Source organism: Mesoplodon mirus, assembly GCF_964341445.2.
Source record: "Mesoplodon mirus genome assembly, chromosome: 13".
In the NCBI taxonomy this organism is placed as follows: domain Eukaryota; kingdom Metazoa; phylum Chordata; class Mammalia; order Artiodactyla; family Ziphiidae; genus Mesoplodon; species Mesoplodon mirus.
Genome location: NC_138989.1, coordinates 62,098,137 through 62,118,592, shown reverse-complemented (window position 1 = coordinate 62,118,592; position 20,456 = coordinate 62,098,137). Strand labels below are relative to the sequence as shown.

Below are 20,456 nucleotides of genomic sequence, written 5' to 3'. Positions count from 1 at the left end.
TATAAACCAAATGTATGCAAATGAAGACAAGTTCTCCTCCTCCTCAGGCATGGCGTGTGGGGGACATTAAGGAAATCTCCACAGAAATGACTGTGTTAGCATTTTGTCGGGATAGATTGACAAAGAAATCCTAAGAAGAAACATAAATTGCCCAGAATGCTTAATGTAGTAATTTATTTGCAAACACTCCTAAAAAGTAACGGAACAGCACTTAAACTAAATTAAACTAACTGGTTTTAGTAACTCCAGACTTTGAAACCAAAGAAAGATGTTAAAAATCAGTCGTCATGTCAGAGAGTGGTAGAGTTCAGGGGTTGGGGGACATGGGCTCCCCCCAGGCTTCCTGCCACCATGTGACAGTGGGTGCGACCAGACCCTTTGACGCTATAGACCCACTGTAGGTTCAAGTGAACTGAGCATTACATGCATAAAAGGCCTGTTTGTTCCTAACACCCTTCATCTTGACTTTTATTCCTTCTGAAAAATGAGGCAAATGCACAGCAAGACCTCAACTGATGCTTCTTGTTCAAAGATACTATGCTTTAAATACAGACATTTTGTTTCAAGAAAGCCCTCTGATTCTATCACAGGTGAGTTTCAGCTTTTGGGTCTTGGTTAGGCCACGGGATAGACGATTCCCATGTAGGCTGGAGTTGAATAGTGCAGACTCTGGGTTCATCATCTGGGGCAGGTTGCATAGCCTCTGCATGCCTTAGCCTTCCCTTCTGTAAATTGGGGACAGTAATAATCCTCCCTTGCCTAGCACTGTGCCTGGCATGTAGAAAATACTCAGTAAATGTTAGCCTTTATTACTAAGCCTATCATTCAGAGGAGGTTATCAGCACAGTAAAAAAAAAAAAAAGGTAGCATTTGCTCTTTGAAAGTTCCATGTTATTCCAAACTCAAAATGATCCTCTTGTGTTGCCACTCAACTCATGGACTCTTGCGAGACAGAGACAAACCAGGTTGACTATGAAGACACTGGGCCCCACAACAGTGTCAGACACAGCACCTTGGGGCCCTGTAGGTCCGAGAGCAGAAAGAAGGAAGTGCCTCACCAGGACATGGCTGTGAAGGTCACAGGAAGCAGAAGCCACCAGTAGTAGTCTAACTTCTCGGAGAACACAGCTATCAGTACTCCCACCAGCATCCCATTGTACCCATGGAGGCCCGAGGCGATGGCGGTCCTGGGGTTGAACACAGAGGTGCTGTGTGAATTTGTTGGCACTTACTGGGTCTGTTCCTCCTGGTGCTCACAGAAAAAACTCAGCTTAGTCAATGAATATAGGGTAGTCACACAGCTGCCGGCACATTTCTAGATCACACACACACACACACACACACACACACACACCTTGATTACCCTTACTGATCTAGAATTAAATAATGCACTTTGTGTCTAAGCTCCCCTGTGCTTCTCAGGGGAGTCTAGACTGCTTGATATAGAGGGAAATCTAAGAGAAACCTGAGGTGTGTCACGGGGAAAGGGTGTGTGTGTGTGTGTGTGAAAGAGATAGGACAGGAGGAGGCAGGAGGGCGGCAGAGAGGAGAGAGTGTGCTCTGACTGCATTGTGTGACACTGTAATCGTCTGAATTTGGCTGCTTTCCCCCTCTCTGAAGTTGGCCCCAGAGTGCACAAGCCAAGTCCGCTGTGATGCCCACGTCCCTCCCCGCGGCACAGCAGGAGGGCCCAGAGGCACCATAGAACCCAAGCTTGAGTCTCCTTCTGCTTCATCAGAGTTGCCTGTATGCACCTAGACTTCTCTTCCTGATCCAAATAAACACTGCCCTTGACCTTTCCCATTGCTCTGCTGGGTAAGGGGAGAGGGGAATGGGGTGAGGGACAGGCCTGGACAAATCACATTGCAAGGCCACTGCAGAGAATGAGCTTTGTGTGCTGTGGTCTGCCCTGCCTTCCACTGAAAGTTGCATGAGGTCAAAGCTTATCTGATGACAGTGTCAACAACAGTCAACAGTGTCTGGTGCACGGAGCATGCTAGGCAAGCAGTTGATGAATGGATGTGAGTGTGTGTTAAATCCTACCACAGATACTGACTGTTTTGTAGGCGGAGGCACCTGGAAGCGTGGTGCCTTATGGTGGAGGAAGGGAGTTCTAGCCAGAGGAGGCCGCTGCCTGGCAGAGGCCACAGCTTAGGTGTGGAATAGGGGAACCTTCAGCTCTGGAGTGACCAGGAGATCAGCTCAGCGAGATTAGGGGAGTGAGAGCAGGGGAGAGGGTGGGAGAGCATCTCTAGGCAGTTTCCAACAAGAAAAGCTGAACATGGGGCACTTGTGTGGGGACACTTGTATGGGACATGGGACAGCTGGGTCTTTAGCTGCTCCGAGGCCAGGAAGATATGGGGCAGCTGTGGGCAGGCAGGGGGCTGAGAAAGAACGGGGCGGCAGGGAAGACCACTGAAGTTCAGAATCTCCTCAGGACTAGAATAACTACCTGAGAAACCCGTGCCTGGGGAAGAATCATTATTTTTAAGTGTGTTTGCATTTTCTCTATATTTTCTCATTTCTGTTCCATGTTAGAATTTAGTACATTTTTAGTTTAATACCAGTTGCTTCAGGCAAACTGAGCAGAGACTGATGACCCATACTGGGGGAGAACCTCAGCCCCAGTGGCTGGGTGTATAGGAACAGCAGGAATAAAATGAGGGAATCCAGGGGAGATAAAATTAGGGAGACATCTACAGGCTGCCTCCATAGCTGCCCCTCCCTGTAGGGAGTCCCCTCCCAGAACCCTTCTCTATCAAAATGTTGGTGGATTCTGGCTTAATTGTCAAAAGGAGACCCATTGCCTCACATCCCCATCCCTGCCCTGACCATCAAAAATATAAAATTAGGTTCAACCTCAATGCCCAAAAGACCTTCATTAGGACCATGTTCCACCAGGACACTGCAGCATCATGCTGCTGAGCTTGAGGCTGCAGTGATAAAGGGCTGTCTCGGGCTAGTGGGGGTGGGGTAGCAGAAGTAAGGGTTGGGGAGTGGGGGTGGGAGGAAGCAGGAGTGGTGGACAAGGAGAAGAGGTAGGGGCTCTGGGGGTAGGCGAGTCAGATGGTGGAGGGGGGTGGTAGAGGTTATGACTAGGATATGCAGCTCCATCAGTGGTTCACTGGGGACAGTGGTGAAGTTGGGGCTCCTCAGAAGGATGTGCATGTACACATGTCATGTAGGGTGCCTAGAGCTTTGAGCCTATGATGTAGAACATGGCACCGACCTACCAGCAATGAGGCTGGAATCTTTTCTAGGCACCGTGGTAGAATATGGAACATCTGAGATGGACTTCCTGTTCTGAACATAGCCAGGGAGAGAAGACTCAGAAAGCAGAGAATGATCCAAGATAGTATGGGGGTAAGTTCTGTGGTTTTTCAGAGAGAAAGGAGGGTTCAGAGAGCACTGGGGTAGTCAGGGGTGGCTCCCTGGAGGAGGAGGGATTTGCAGGAAGGGTAGGATTAGTTAGGCCGAAGCAAAAGTGCTCAGTTGGGAAGAGTGTGATGCTACATGGTAGGTTGGGTGAGGCCCGTCAGGGAAGGCTTTGGAAACCAAGCTGAGGGATTGGGTTTTTAGCTAATGCACACTTGTCTTAGATTCTTAATCAGGATATTTGGGAAGATTAGGCAGGGAATGTGTGTGTTTCCCTCATAAAAATGGGAGCAAAAAAAGAGTCCATGGAGCAACTCTTTGAATGGCTTGGCAAGTTTTCCAGTGGATTATGGTCAGGAGGGAAGTTGGCGAATTAGACTGTCAGAGCAGGAAGGGACACAGACTTCTTGAAGGTGACCTGTAGGTGGGCTGGATGGAGTTCACCTCAGGGGAGTTTTGGCGAACAGTGATGGAGCAGTCGGACAAGAGCTGATCCTGTCAGAGGCCATTTCTATGCCAGCTCTCCGTGAGGCTGTAGGTGAGTGGCAGCAAGGAATAGGGAACCCACCGCTTGAAACAGAGACACAAATCCTGGCTGGAGCCCATTTCTTCTGTCAGCCTACCAGCCCTACACCCCAAAGAATTCAGCCTCTTATTCATCTGATCTCGTATGGCCTCCCAGCTAGAATTGGCGTGGTCCCCCAAGGCCATCTTAGAGGGGCACTGACACTTCTCATGGGAGACAAGTCGACCCACGCCTGTGCCTTGGTGGAGCTGGGATGTCGAGGGGGCTGGAGGAGTGCAGCGTTGGTTATAACACAAGCAACTCAGATCTCTCCCCAGGCTCTGGGGTCACCAGGGACCCCTTGCTCTGCTGTCCACTCTGTCCACGTGCCAGGGAGATCACTGTCCTCCAGCCTAGAAGACGCAGGTCACGTGTCCAAGCCTGAACCCTGCCATCCACTGGCTGTAGCTCCTTCCATGAGCACCTTACTCCTGCTAGCCTTCTTTCTCTCACTTGCAAAATGTGGACCCTCTTACCTTCACTGTCGACCTTGTGGAGTGGCAGGAAGAATCACAGGTAACAAGGCACGACAGTGCTTTTCAATATTTGACAGTACCCCATGGTAAGGAAGGAATGTGTTCATATTGTATAGTATGGCCCAGTTTCTCTCTCTCTCTCTCTCTCTTTCTCTCTCTCTCTCACACTCCCACCCCCCCCACACACCCAACATGATTGAAACAAAGATTTCACAAAATATTTACCTTTACTACATATGGATTACTCTAATCTGTTTTATTTTATTCTATTATTTTAATTTAAAAATCCTGTTTTTAAAAATTCATGATCTACAAATGAAGTGGTGACCGCCAAATTTGAAAACAAACTGAGTCTCCAAAATATAGTTTGGAGACTCTGGGCATTCCCAGGCCTCTCTGATCATCAGAACTACCCAGGAGAATCTTGTTTAAAACACCACCCACCTCCAAATCCATTGAATGGGAATATCTCTGGGAGGGAGGGGGACTGGGGCGGTGCTGAGAAAGTACATTTCTTTCTTTTTTTTTTTTTTTTTGTGGTACGTGGGCCTCTCACTGTTGTGGCCTCTCCCGTTGCGGAGCACAGGCTCTGGACACGCAGGCTCAGAGGCCATGGCTCACGGATCCAGCCACTCCGCGGCATGTGGGATCTTCCCGGACCGGGGCACGAACCCGTGTCCCCTGAATCGGCAGGCGGACTCTTAACCACTGCGCCACCAGGGAAGCCCGAGAAACTACATTTCTTAACAATCACTCCAGGTGTTTCTGGCCATCAGGAAAGTTTGGGAACCATTGGAATAACATATGGCAAAGTCTGAGGAGATGGTCCCGTTCTCTAAAATGCACTTGTTGTTGTTACTGGGCTTTGTGGCCACCAGTGCAGAGCTGCCCCCCCGCCGACCCAACCTGCCCCCTCTCAGCTCCTGTTGTTCCCTTCTCCATGCCACCCCCCATGCCCTCACTGCCCTCTCCTCTAGCCTTCCTCTCTCCCACATCAATGTCACTAGCTCAAGGCTGCCCTTTCTAAACTTCCCAACACTTAATGAGGTCTGCCTTCTCTGAGCTCTCCTGTATATACTGTCTTGCATTATTCTGAGACATTTCTTATCTGTTAGTCTTACCTCCCTCAACTACATTGTAGGCTCCATGAAGGAAGAGCAGCTTAAGTGTTCCTCTGCACCTGCCTTCGAGGGAGTGTTTCCAGAAGTCTCTACAGTCAGATGGGGCCTGGTACTGTCACTTGCTGTGAACTTAGGAGAAGTTTAACTGTGTAAAGAACTCCAGTGACATGTTTAAAGCTGATACTCAGGAGGCTGTGGTTGGCTGATACTAGAATAAGGTCACTCAAGTAAACACTTCTCCACCTGTCTACCCCAAGAACCCAAGACCCTCAGAGAGAGGAACTCACCTGTCCTGGCTCAAGACAAGGGCAGTTAAAGTTGACACCACTGTCCCCAGACCCCCAGCAATTGTCCACCAGGGATTCTGGATCAGGAGCCCTATGAAGATGATGAGCCCGCTGAGGGGGTTGTTGACAAACATCACCTGAGCGGCCCCCCTCAGAACCCAGTCTGTGAACTGGATAGCCAGGGGCTTATCTGAAAGAGATAGGCAGAGTCATCAGCAGGGTTCAGCCTGTGCTTCCCTGCTGGACCACTGATTGGCGAGGCAACCAAGGTAGACAGGGGTGCACTAGCCAGGACATTTTCCCTCATTCAGTCTGGCGCCCAGCCTGAATCTCTGCGTGGCCTGACAATCAGTCCACAGTGGTGTCAGTTTTGCCATACAGACTGAGGCACCATGCTGAGACCAATTTAATGTTATTCCAGCCATCGGCTTGGTTGGTAAGGAAGCCCCAGGAACATTCCAAGGGAAATTTATTGGTCCAAAGGAAGAGGTGGGGAGGGAAGGAAACTCTTTTTGTGTAGAGCTGTATGACTCAGTTGAGGGCTGGTATCTGAGCAGCAAAGAATATAGTCTGGAGAAAAAAAGGCTGGGAAAGAAATGATTTTAGCCCAGCTGTGAAATCAGTATTGAGTTATGTATTGGCACTGAGTATTGACATGCATTCTGTTTCATTCTCTGGTTTGGTTTCCAGGACAACATATACAAGTGGGGGGCAGGTGGGGGAGGGTATGTTAGGGATATTTGTTGCAACATTTAGTTTAGGGAAACTAGGAGAAGAATGATGTTAAAAGGGAAGAATCTGGAACATTGGGGAGGGTGAGGCCAATATTTTCTTGGCACATAAAAAATGGCTGTGGAATAAGTGAAGGAATGGCCATTCAGTTTGTTTGAAAATGGTTCCTACATTGCTAATGTGGTTGTCCTATATCTATTCCATGTAGGAGTGAAGAATTTGCAAAGAACTATAATCAGTGGAATGCACTGAATTCTGAAACCATGGGAATTCAGGTAGTAGGATACATTACGGCCACCCAGAGCCAGCCCTGAGCTGGAGCACCTCAAATGTGGGGGCCCTGCCATGGGTGAGTGTGGGAGCAACTTCCTCAGTCCAAGCCAGAGGGAGGGCTGGCTCTCTGGCCTGGTCTGGCTGCTTCTGCCCTGGGCATTGGCCTACCTTTCAGCCAGCTCCTGCATTCCTTCATCTCGCCTGTGAGGTAGCCCACAGCTTGAAAGAGGCTGATGCCCCCTTGGCCCGAAGAGCCCTGAGGGGCTACCCCACTTTCTCTTCTTCTACCCTTTTCATTGGGTTTTTCAATCTTCACAATGTGGCTTTCTTCACTGGATGACCGAAGATCCTTTAAGGAGGAGCCATGACAAAACATCAAATAATATAGCTTTTTGAGAGCAGGGGCATTTGGGGGTAGGGAAGATTGTCATTTTTTGATAAAGATAGAGGATCATGAGACAAATAAATGTCCGTTGTGCAATGCTGTCTAGAGTGCCCCACGCAGGCCTGCTCTTCCCAGGACTTCTACACATTCCTCATAGCAGGGTTCTTAACTTTTTGTGCCATGGATCCCTTTTGGCAGTTTGGTAGGCCTGTGGACTTCCTTTCAGAATGTTTGTAAATGAATAAAATAAATAAGATTGCAATGAAAACCAATTATATTGAAATGCAGTTATCACAGTATTTTAAAAAAACCTGCTATGCACATAGGGGCAGCAGATCCAATACCAATTATAATTTTAAAGTATTGATGAGTGACTATGTGGGAAAACAACTCAGGACAGCTCTATAGGGCCATTCTAGCTCCAGAACTCACCGTAGGCTCACCTGAGGCCTTTATTGTGACTGCATCACAGCCCAACTTCTGCCTAATTCTGCTGCCTTTACTTCTCTACAAGTATTGACTCCAAGGACACACCCCAGTAAACTTCTTACATCCAACTCTCCATCTCAAGGTCAGCTTTCTGGGGGAACCCAATCATGTGACAATGACAAAAATCTCAGGTACTACTAATACGGCTGTTGTTCTTTGCTTATATTTATAATTGAAGTAAATGCTAAAGTTCATTGGAGGTTAGTGAAAATAAAGATAAATTATTTTTTCCATCCAAGTTCATATCCCCGTCAATCTTGTCTATGGACGCTTGGGTCAGGACTCCTTGCTCTAAAACTGTGCTTTCCGATACAGTATCCATATGGCTCTTGGCACTTAAAATGTGGCTAATCTGAACTGAGATGTGCTCGAAGTAGGTTTTGAAGGTTTAGTACGAAAAAAGAATGTGTAAAAGATCTCAGTGATACTTTATATTGATTAAATATTAAAATAATAATATACGTATCCATATATATTAGGCTAAATAAAATATATTATTAAAATTAATTTCACCTGATTAATACAGATAGCCAAAAGGCACATAAAAGATGTGCAACATCACTAATTATAAGAGAAATGCAAATGAAAACTACAATGAGGTATCACCTCACACCAGTCAGAATGGCCATCATCAAAAAATCTACAAATAATAAATGCTGGAGAGGGTGTGGAGAAAAGGGAACCCTCTTGCACTGTTGGTGGGAATGTAAATTGGTGCAGCCACTATGGAGAATAGTATTGAGGTTCCTGAAAAAACTAAAAACAGCTACCATATGATCCTTCAATCCCAATCCTAGGCATATATATGGGGAAAAGCATAATTCAAAATGATACATGCACCCCAATGTTCATTGCAGCACTATTTACAATAGGCAAGACATGGAAGCAACCTAAGTGTCCATCAACAGATGAATAGACAAAGAAGATGTGGTATATTTATACAATGGAATATTACTCAGCCATAAGAAAGAATGAAATAATGTCATCTGCAGCAACATGGATGGACCTTGAGATTATCATACTAGATGAGGAAATCAGTCAGAGAAAGACAAATATATGATGTTGCTCATATGTGGAATCTAAAGAAAAAATAATGCAAAGGAACTTATATATAAAACAGAAATAGACTCACAGAATTAGAAAATAGACTTATGGTTACCAAGGGGGAAGTGGGGGGAGGGATGGTTAGTTTGGATTAACATATATACATTACTATATATAAAATAGATAACCAACAAGGACCTACTATATAGCACAGAGAACTATACTCAATATTCTGTAATAACCTATAAGGGAAAAGAATCTGAAAAAGAACATATATATATATATATATATATACATATATATATATATATATATGTATATGTATATATAAAACTGAACAATAATATATATATATATAGTTATATATATAACAGAATCACTGTGCTGTATATCTGAAACTAACACAACATTGTAAATCAACCATACTTCAATAAAAAATAAAATAAATTAATTTCACCTCTTTCTTTTTCTTTTTACTTTTTAAAATGTAGTTAATATAAATTTAAACTTACATGTGTGGCTCATATTATATTACTATTGTATACTGATGGTCTACAGATTTCTCTAACCTCATCACTGCATCAAAACTTAAATGTCTTGAAGATGTCAGTAGAAATGGTGAAGTGAGGACCTCCTCAAATTCTCTCCTCCATTAAGGCAATGAGAACACTGGAAAAAAATGTGCCGGAGGTGGTGGATAACAGTTGAGGAAAACAAGAAGCTAATCAAAAAGTTAAAAGGAAAAACTGGGGAATGAGATATCCAAAGGGGGCTTTAAAAGGCTTGGGTATATTGCTGTGAATCTAGAACACCTCATGCATGTGTAGGGCTTGCACATGCCCAGGACAGTGTGTATGCTCAAGAAAGACCTGAGAATGCCCTAAGCTCTCACCTCTGGCTGAGTTTGAATCTCTATGGAAGCAGAAATTAAAGGCTAGGTGGAGTTGAAAACTGCCTAGGTGAGTGTTGAAGATGCCCCAACACACAGACAGCTCTCCTTGGCAAAGACTGAGAAGCTTACTGATCCCAGGCATTTAAGGAAATCTCTGTCCCATAATTAGTTAAACTTTAAGCTGACTGAGCAGAGATTTCAGTGGCTACAAATGACAAAAGAATAAAGACTTTCCAGAACTAGTCCAGAAAAGCCATTAAACAAACAAGCCAGCAACGACAAACCCTGGGGAGAGGGAAGAATCTGATTTTCAGAGTTGTCACATTATTTAAGACATCCAGTTTTTTTTTGTTTGTTTGTTTGTTTGTTTGTTTGTTTTTTCAGTACGTGGGCCTCTCACTGTTGTGGCCTCTCCCGTTGCAGAGTGCAGACTCAGCGGCCATGGCTTACGGGCCCAGCTGCTCCGTGGCATGTGGGATCTTCCCGGACCGGGGCACGAACCCGTGTCCCCTGCATCAGCAGGCGGACTCTCAACCACTGCGCCACCAGGGAAGCCCGACATCCAGTTTTTTAACAAACAATTATGAGACATGCAAGGAAACAAGAAAGTATGAGACAAGGGAAATAAAGCAATCAATAGGAACTGTCCCTGAGGAAGGCCAGACTTATTAAACAAAGATTTTAAATCACCTTAAAATATCATCAGGGAACAAAAGAAAACCATGTTTAAAAACTAAAGGAGATTATGAGAAATATGAGAACAATCTCACTAAATAGAGATTATCAATAAACACGAAATTATAAAAAAGAAACAAATAGAAATCCTGAAGTTGAAAGGTATAAAAATGGAAATGAAAAATTTGTTTAGAGGAGCTCAACAGCAGCTTGGAGCACTCAGAAGAAAGAATCAGAAAACCTAAAGGCAAGTCAATTGCGATTGTCCCATCTGAGGAACAGAAAGAAAACAGAAAGATGAAAAATGAACATAGTCTCAGAGACCTGTGGGACCCAACAAGTGTACCACCATATGCATAATGGGCATTCCAGAAGGGAAGGAGAGAGAAAGGGGCAGGAATATTTGACAACTTCCCAAATTTGATGAAAATCAGTAATAGACACATCCAAGTAGTTCAACAAACTTCCAGTAGGATAAACTCAAAGAGATCTTCACCTAGACATATCATAAACTATTAAAAATCAAAGACAAGCATAATTTTGTATAGACTCTTGAAAGCAGCAAGAGTGAATCAAGTCATTACATACAAGAAATCCTCAATAGAATTAACACCCAATTTCAGAAGCCATGGAAGTCAGAAGGCAGTGGAATGACATATTGAAAGTGCTGAAAGAAAGACTGTCAATCAAGAATTCTATATTCAGTAAAATAGTTTTTTAAAAATGTAGGAGAAATTAACACATTCTGAGATAAATGAAACCTGAGAGAATTTATTGCTAGTAGACCTGCCTATGAGAAATATTAAAGTGCGTCCTTCAGGCTGATATGAAAGGACACTAAGAAGGAAACTAGTATCTCAAGAAGAAATAAAGAGCATTAGTAAAGGTAACTACATAGGTAAATATAATAGACAGTATAAATGTATTTTTGGTAATTCTTTTTTTCCCCTTCTGATGTAAAGACAACTTCATAAAACAATTGTAAGTCTGTATTGGTGGGCATACAATGTATAAAGATGTAATTTGTATGACAGTAACAGCACAAAGGAGGTGGGGATAGAGCTACATAGGAACACAGCTTTTGGATAATATTGTAATTAAGTTGGTTTTAATCCAAGCTAGATTGTTATAAATTAAGATGTTTAATTGTAATATCCAGGGCAACTACTCAGAAAATAACTAGAAACATATAGAAAACAATGACAGAAGAATTAAAATGATACACTGGAAAATATCTGTTTAAGACAATAGATGGCATAGTGAAATAATAGAGAAACAGAAAAAAGTCATAGAAAACAAATAACAAAATGGCAGGCATAAATCCTACCTTATCAGTAATAAATTAAATATAAATGGATTCACACTTCAATTAAAAGAAATTGGCAGAACAGAATTTAAAAAGTTATACAACTATATCTTGTCTACAAGAGACACAATTTATATTCAAATATGTAAATAGATTGTAAGGATGGAAAAAGGTATATTGTGCAAACCGTTACCAAAAAAAAAAAAAAAAAAAAAGCCGGAGTGACTATACTAAGATCAGCAAAATAGATTTTTTGCTAAGACAAAAATTGTTACTAGAGAGTAAGAAAGACAATTTTAATGATAAAAGGATCAATCTATGAAGAAGATATAAGAATTATAAACACTTACATGCTTAACAAAGCCCCAAAATATATGAAGCAGGAATTGGCAGAATTGAAGGGAGGAAAAAGTCAACTCAATAATAATAATTGGAGACTTCTATACTCCACTTGAAAAAATGGATAGAATAACTAGACAGAAGATCAAGGAAATAGAAGACTTGAACAACACTATAAACTAACTAGTCCTAATACATATCTATAGAACACTTCACCCAGCAATAGCAGAATATACCTCTTATAGTGCACATGGAACCTTCTCCAATATAGACCATGTTAGGCCATAAAATAAGTAAAACATTTTTACTGATAAAAATATCAGTAAAGGGATTGAAATCATTCACAATATATTCTCTGGTCACAATGGAGTGATATTAGAAATCAAACATAGAAGGATATTTGGAAAATATATGGAAATTAAACAACACACTCCTAAATAATCCATGGATCAGAGAGGAAATCAGAAGAGAAATTGGAAAATATTTCATTCATTGAGATGAATGAAAACAAAATCACAACACACCAAAACTTATGGGATGCAGCTAAATCAGTGAGTAGAGTGAAATTTGTAATTATAAATACCTATGTTAAAAAAGAAGAACTATCTCAACAACCTAACTTTTCACTTTAAGAAACTAGAAAAATAACAGCAAATTAAACCCAAAGCAAGTAGAAGGAAAGAAAAGTTGGTTCTTTGGAAAGATCAAAATTGACAAACTTTTAACTAGTTTGACAAAGAAAAAAATGAGCAAATTGAAATAACTAGAATCAGAAATGAAAGAGGGTACATTACTACTAACCTTAAAGAAAAAGAAAGGATTACAAGGAAGTGGATTATAAAGAAATTAATAATTGTATGTTAACAAATTAGATAACCTAGATGAACTGTATAAAATCTTAGAAAGCCACAAACTACGAAAACTGACTCAGGAAGAAATAGAAGATCTGAACTGACTCATAACAAAGTAAAGCAACTGAATTAGTTAAAAACCAAACCAAACCAAACCAAAATTTCCCACAGAACCCCAAGTCCTGGTGGCTTCACTTGTGAATTGCACCAAATGTTTAAAGAATTAATACCAATATCTTCTAAAGAATAGAAGAGAAGGGAACACTTCTTAACACATTCTGTGAGGCTACTATTATCCTGATATCAAAACCAGACAAAGTAATCACAAGAAAGAAAACTATAGACCAATATGCTTTATGAATATAGATGCAAAAATCCTTAACAAAATACTAGCAAAACAAATCCAAGCAGGATATAAAAAAGATTATGACCAAAAGAGAATTCTAAGAATTTGAGGCTGTTTCAACCTATAAAAACTATCAACAGATTGTTTAATAGAATAAAGAAAAAAACTCACATGATTATCTTGATAAACACAGAAAAACCATTTGAAAAATTAAGCAACTTTTCCTGACAAAAAACAATCAACAGACTAGGAATAGAAAGGAAGTTCCTCAACCTAATAATAAAAACCCACAGCTAATATCAAACTTAATGGTGAAAGACTGGATGCTTTCCCTCTAAGATCAGCAACAAGAGAGATGTGTGCTCTTGTCACTACTATTCAACATTGTACTGGAAGTTCTAGCCAGAGGAATTAGGTAAGAAGAAAACAGACAAAAGGGACCCGTGTTGGAAAGAAAGAATTTAAACTGTCTCTATTTGAAGATGGAACATCCTTTTATACATAAAATCCTTAAGGAATCTACAAAAAAACTATTAGAGATAATGAATGTGTTCAGCAAGTTTGCAGGATAGACAATCAATATACAAAACAAATTTATTTCTATACATTGGCAATGAACAATAAAAAATAAGTTTAAGAAAACAATTCTATTTATGCAGCATGAAAAAGAATCAAATATTTTGGAATGAATTTAACAAAAGAGGTGCAAGACTGTACACTTAAAAACTACAAAATATCACTGAAAGAAATTATAGACTCAATAAAAGGAAAGATAACCTATGTCTAAGGACTGGAAGACTTAATATTGTTAAGATGACAATATTCTCCAAATTGATCTATAGATTTAACACAATCCCTATCAAAATGCCAGTTGCCTTTTTATTTTTATTCAGAAATTGAAAGTTGCATCCTAAAATTCATATGGAAATTTAAGGATCTCAGAATAGATACAACAATCTTGAAAAAGAACAAAGTTGGAGAACTCATACTTTCCCATTTCAAAACTTACTGCAAAGCTACAGTGATCAAGGTGGTGTGGTATTGCCATAAGGATAAACATATAAATCAGTTCAATAGAAATGAGAATCCAGAAACAAACCCATACATTTATAGTCAATTGATTGTTGATAGGAATATCAAGACAATTCAGTGGAGGAGGGATAATCTTTTTAACAAATGATTCTGGGACAAGTGGATATCCACTTGGTAAAATATTAAAATTGGACCCCTACTTAATACCATATACAGAAGGGAACTCAAAATGGATAAAAGACTTACATGTAAGAGCTAAAGCTATAAAACCCTTAGACTAAAACATTGGAGTAAATCTTTGTGACCTTGGATAAGGAAGTGGTTTCTTGCATATGACACCAAAAGCATAAGCAATCAAAGAAAAAATAGATAAATTGGACTTAATCAGAATTAAAAACTCTGCTTCTAAGGACACTATCAAGAAAGTGAAAAGACAACCTACAGAGTGGGAGAAATTATTTGCAAATTATATACCTGGACAGGGTCTAATATCCAGAATATAAAAAGAATGATTACAACTCCACAATAAAAAGACCAATAACCCAATTTTAAAAATGGGCAAAAGGTTTGAAAAGACATTTTTCCAAAAAAGATATACAAGTGGCCAGTAAGCACATGAAAAGATGTTCGACATCATTTGCCATTAGGGAAATGCTAATCAAACTCACAATGAGATGCCATTTCACATTCACCTAGGCTGTAACAAAAAAGACAACAACACATTTTGGTGAGGAGGTGTAGTGGCATGATGTGCACATTGCTGGTGAGAATATACACTGATGCAGCCACTTTGGAAAAACAGTTTGGCAGTTTGTTAGAATGTTAAACATAGATTTACCATATGACCCAGAAATACCACTTCTAGGTATATACCCAAGAAAAATAGAAATGTGTCCACACAAAAACTTCTACACAGATGCTTATAGTAGGATTACTACTTATACAGCCTCAAAGCAGAAACAACCCAAATGTCCATCAGCTGATGGATAAATGAAATACAGTATATTCATACAATGAAATATTATTTGGCCATAAAAAGGAATGATCTACTGAAAGAACCCAAAAATATTATGCTAAATGAATGAAACCAACCACAAAAGGCCACATATTATATGATTCCATTTATATGAAATGTACAGAGTAGGCAAATCCATAGGGACAGAAAGTAGATTGGTGGTTGCCAGGGGTTGGGGGGAGGATGGAATGAGGACTGACTGCTCATGAGTGTGGATTTTCTTTTTGAGGTGATAAAAATATTCTGGCATTAGATAATGATGACGTTTGCAGAGCTTTGTAAATATGCTAAAAAACAGTGTAATGTATACTTTAAAGGCGTGAATTTTATGGTACCTGAATTACATCTCATTAAAAAACCTAAGCAGTCTTGGGTCCTCTTCCACTGAATCTGTAGCTAGCCAGGCTGCCTTGGTGCTTCTGGGTCCAAGGAGTGCTAAAGGCCTGTGTTTGAATGAGGGCTTCCTTTTGGAGATAGTAGAGTAACTCAAGGGAGCAGGTGTAAGGGGAAAGATTTTGGGGACTGGTTGGAAGACTGGTATGTGTGTGTGTGCATTCTCTACTTGTCCTTAAAATCATGTTGCACACAGGGCCACATTTTCCATCTAAGGCCAAGTAGGGCTGATTGTGGGTGTGAGCACGTTTGGGGGGCAGAATCTCCCCAGCGGTGACACTTCCATGGCATTAGGTCCCATGTGCTGGGAGAGCATCTCTCTACACTCTTCCTCCCACCATCCACCTGGGAAACACCCTGGGAGGGACATTCCTCACCTTTTCTTCAGGCATTTCCAGGAGGGGCAGGGCCGGGTGTGTATCCTGGGGGCTTGAGGGCCAGCTAGGGCTGTTAAGCTCTGACTCGTAGAGTTTGTGTCTGCTGGAAAGAGGCTCTGCCAGGAGAGGACTGCTGTGAATGTGAGTGTCAGACATCTCTTCCATGTGGCGGCCACTCATGGATCATGTGACTGGTGAAAGAAAAGGGAAAGAGCAGGTGAGTCAGGATGGGGCCTCAGGCACTTGACCGAGGCTGGATGGAGGCCCCAGGAGGACTGAGGTCTGTCCTGACACAAAGGACCTACTCCTCCAGTCTCTTGGGCTACCAGAGGGGCCTGAAGCCATTCCTCAACCCACGTGACCTGTACCTTTCAAAATCCTCCCATTCTTCCAAGCCCAGAAGAAAGTCCATTTCTGCTGTGCAGATTTCCCTGACCACCCAGTTAGACTAGATTTCTTTTTTTTTCCTGATCACTAAAATATTTTTTCTCTACCTTTCATATCGTCCATTGTACTCTCTTATTGTGGTAATTAGTTGTACATATATTTTCCCCCTTGATACATACATGTGGATCTGGGTCTTCCAACCAAATGGGGGTCTAAGAGAGATTTGTTTTCTTAGTTGCTGTGCAGCTTATATTGCTGACAGTTGGCCTGCAGTGCCCCCTCTCTCCCCTCTGCCCTCAGTGCCCTTTCCAACTCCTGCCCCCTTCCCTTCCCCAGGAGCAGTAAGCAGCTCTGCTATGATCTCTCGGAGGCTATGTGCACTGGTCCCTCTATGGGGGGCTCCTTTTCCTTTCACCACTGGGCCAGGGCTTATGCCAGGACTTGGTTTTAGAACAACCTCTGCCCAGCGTCCTTAGTTTCCAGTTTAGTCCAGCTGCCCCCTGGTAGTTCTGTACTTCTCCTCTTCCTGTCTCAGCCATTCTTGCTTGGCCTCTTCCAGCTCAATTACGTCTTCCTTGACTTCGACTTTATTGCTTCTTTGGGAGGTGGTTTTGGATCTGCCCACAGTCCCATCTCAGTATGAGCTAGAATTTTCCTCATTGGTCCGTGCTGCCATGGGTTAACCTTCCATCTACATACCTGTAACTCCCAAATCTAACATTTCCAGCCCAGTTTTGAGCACTAGATTCATAGATTTAATTCTTTACTTCATACTTGCATGTGGATGTTCCCGAAGCAGCTTAAACTTAATACACTGAGACAACTCATAATGTTCCCTCCCCAAGTCCTGTCCTCCTCCCTCAAAGGGGCCCATCCCAGGAAAAGTCCCCTCCCCCTTCCAAGCTGCTCCTTCAGACAACTCAGGAGCCAAACTTCATGCTCCCTTCTCTTCTGCTCTCTGAATCCAGTAATTCTATCTCTAAGATACACCTTGATGTACAGTATCACCACTTGGTTGTCATTACTTCTTGTCACTTCTCCAATAACTCTCAAATGATCACCTCTACCTCTTCTCAGATTTCTCCTCCAAGCCGTGCTCCACAGGCAGTCAGAGTCATCATATTAACACTCAAGACTACTCATGTCTGTTTCCTGATTAAATCCCTTCAGTGGCTACAGAGGGAAAGCCACATCTTTAACATGGTGCTCAAGGCTCTGCATCACCAAGTTCGTCTATGCTTTAGCCCGCCCTGTGCTTCTCCTGCCCCTCATCTCTGGGCTCCACACTGTCCTCCTTCTAGCACTTTCTACCTCAGGGTCTCTGTAAATGCTGGTCTATCTGCCTGGAAGGCTTCTCCCTCACTCTTTACTAGGACTCCTACTTTTCCCTTTGTGTCAATTATCACCTATCAGCGATGCCTTCCCGGATGGTCTCCTGTCACATGTTCTCATGGGACCCAGTATTTTTCCTTATACTGATGTATCCCAGCTCCTAGCACAGAGCCTGGCACATAGTAGGTATTCAATAAATAAGTAGCTAAGTGAAGGAGAAGGAGGGAAGGAAGAAAAGGGGGGAAGGAAGGGTGGAAGGCTACAGGTAACTGCGAGAGTGGGGGAACTTTACAAATCACCGTGGGTCTCAGGTGTTGAATGGTTTAAGAAGGTGTGGGGCTGCCCACCAGCTCTGCACTTTGAGGCAAAACTCTGCTGTGTCTAGCACTTGTTCTCATTCCCAGGAAGCGCTCATTTGAACCATGGGTGATTTTTAGCATGGGTCAGCAAACATCATTCAGATCCCACCAACTCCCCTTTGTCGTTCTGCCATGGCTCTGAAAGAGGGCCTTTCCTCTATTTTGACTTTGCAGGTGGCGTTTCAGTGAGTTTCAGACTGCCCTGGAGGGGGCACCCTGGAAAGGTTTAGGAGAGGGAAAGCCCGCAAGCCTGAGAATCCGTCCCTTCCCAATGCACTCTCTCCCTCTGGTGGCCACGAGGTGATACAGCATCCCGGCCTGTTGGTATGATTCCTTCCAAGTCACCTAATTGAAAACGTGAGGGGCAGTGAGATATCTAGACACACGATCTGCATGACACTATATATCTGAATGAACTAGAAATGTTCTGGAAAAATTGTGTATTAAATTCAGTGGCTGTGAATTACATTAAAAATCCAGTTGAAAAATAAGTTTTTTCCCCAAACATATTTCATTGAATCGAAGATGTTATCAACTGTAAGATATATCATTGTTTTGTCTATAACCAAGAAAGAAGAAAATGCTGCCAATTAAAATTGCAGGTTGCACCCTGATTTAAGAAATGTTAAAATGAGAAAGAGGTATATTATATAATCAAGGAAATATGATAAAAAATCATAGTGATGGGGCTCAGGAATACAGGAGTAGGAATTGTTTTCTAACTGCGGGACTTCAAACATTTATATATTTTTTTGATGAAAAATGTGTGTATATATTAGGAGCCCTTTAAGAACAGGGCCTGTTACCTTGTTGATTTCTGTATTTGCATTGCTCAGCAGAAAGCCTGACACATAATAAACCCTCAATATATGTTTAATGATTATGGAAAAATGAATGATTGCACAATGGAAGTACTCTCCAGAGTGTCTCCAGAAAGCCTCCATCTTCTCTTCCTCTGAGTCCCTCCTGTATGCAGATAATATTCCCAATTACCGATGGAGAAATCAAGGCCCAGGAAAGCAAAACAAGAGTTGTTTCTCACGTGGATTAACTCTGTGCACTTTCTGAAGCAAACTTGCTGCCTTGTGGTGGCTACAGGGAGCAGAGACCCAGGGAAGCCACCAGCTTGCTGCAGAGTCAAGATTAGACCCAGTTTCCCACCCTGGGCTCCTTCTATTACTCCAACTGCCTTGCAGGGCACAGCTGGGGGAGGCGGGGGAGGCAGGCAGCCCTCCAGCCCGGGGCCAGGCCCTCAGCCCAGTGTCCTATTTCATAAGCCCACATAACCTCGGCAGGAACAACGTGATTGCATCTCCTCTGGGGAACACAGCGTTCCTTTGCCATGGGAATGTTTATCCTGTTCAAATGGGGGAATTTTGGCTTTGGGGTAGGGGCGAGACATGCAGCAAAAATGGCCTTGTAAAGAGAAGGTCACTGTTTGGAAAGAGAAAGGCTGTGGAAGCTGAGATGCCCAGCTTCACTCTTTTCTCTGCCAGGAGGTGCTGCATGGGCCTCTGTCTCTCCCTCTTTCACGGGTTCTTAGGACAGTGAAACTGCTGACTTGGTTCTTGGCACACAGTAGGTGCACAGTGATTTTTATTTTCCTCCCTCAGTGTGCTCCCAAATTGAAGGGAAAGATGGCTAAAGCAACCAGATGAAGTGCAAGCTGGCTGGTCTGAAACAGAACGCCTTTCAAAAGTTTCCATAAGGCGTTGGCCACTTGTTAAAACTGGACAGTGAAATCGCTGCCCGAGCCACGTCCCGTCAGAAGGCGGCAGCCCTCAGAGCCCATTCCCAGTTCAGTTCTGAGCCAGTCCATGAAACCTGCTTCCAAGAACACATAATTATCTGCTTGGCGTGAGAACGCTCTCCTTGGCCGCCCGCACCTCCTCTTCTCCCTCAGAAATGTGGACAGAAACGGTTGTTTGGATCAGCCTCCTGTCTCTCCAAAAAGCCAGGCCTCAACGTTCCGCAAGGGGGCTCCCCAGATAGACTGGGCCCTCCTTCCTCTTTGTAAGAAGCTCCCTGTTGAATACCTACTGTGTGCCCTTAGGCTACCCCAGGGGGCACGGAGCTGCGGTGGTAGAGAGGCAGGGAGAGAGTCAGCAGACTGTCAGCGTGGAGGGAAAGTGGGGCAGGGTGGGGGGGATGCAGGGACGGCTGTCGAAGCACAGGGCAGTTCCCCAACCTCCCTGCCTCAGGGAGACCAGCCCAGGCTTTCCTGTTAGGGCTTGGCTGAGCAGGCAAGAGGCAGGCGAGCACTCCAGCCAAGGAAATGCCTGAAAAAATACACACCTGTTTTGTGCCAGGAAATCCCAGTTGTGGGCCTGCTGGAGCCGGAGTCAGCCAGCAACCACGGCGAAGCTGGGTGTTAGAAGCCAGACTGTGAGTTCTCAGTCCATATA

General features: G+C 42.9%; 1 protein-coding gene across 1 annotated transcript in view; it reads right to left on the bottom strand.

The window, feature by feature from the left end:
• Window positions 1–20,417, bottom strand: part of SLC14A2 (solute carrier family 14 member 2) — a gene marked incomplete at its 3' end in the record, with an annotated part of 60,638 nt that extends 40,221 nt beyond the window's left edge. Inside the window, exons 1-5 of the mRNA XM_082640139.1 lie at window positions 20,347–20,417; window positions 15,974–16,164; window positions 6,998–7,178; window positions 5,825–6,014; window positions 1,059–1,187 (exon numbers count right to left, since the gene is read on the bottom strand). Coding sequence (XP_082496265.1) covers window positions 1,059–1,187; window positions 5,825–6,014; window positions 6,998–7,178; window positions 15,974–16,153 — 680 coding nt within the window. The 5' untranslated portion in view covers window positions 16,154–16,164; window positions 20,347–20,417. The remainder of the gene's footprint in view (window positions 1–1,058; window positions 1,188–5,824; window positions 6,015–6,997; window positions 7,179–15,973; window positions 16,165–20,346) is intronic.
• Between the last annotated feature and the right edge of the window lie 39 nt (window positions 20,418–20,456).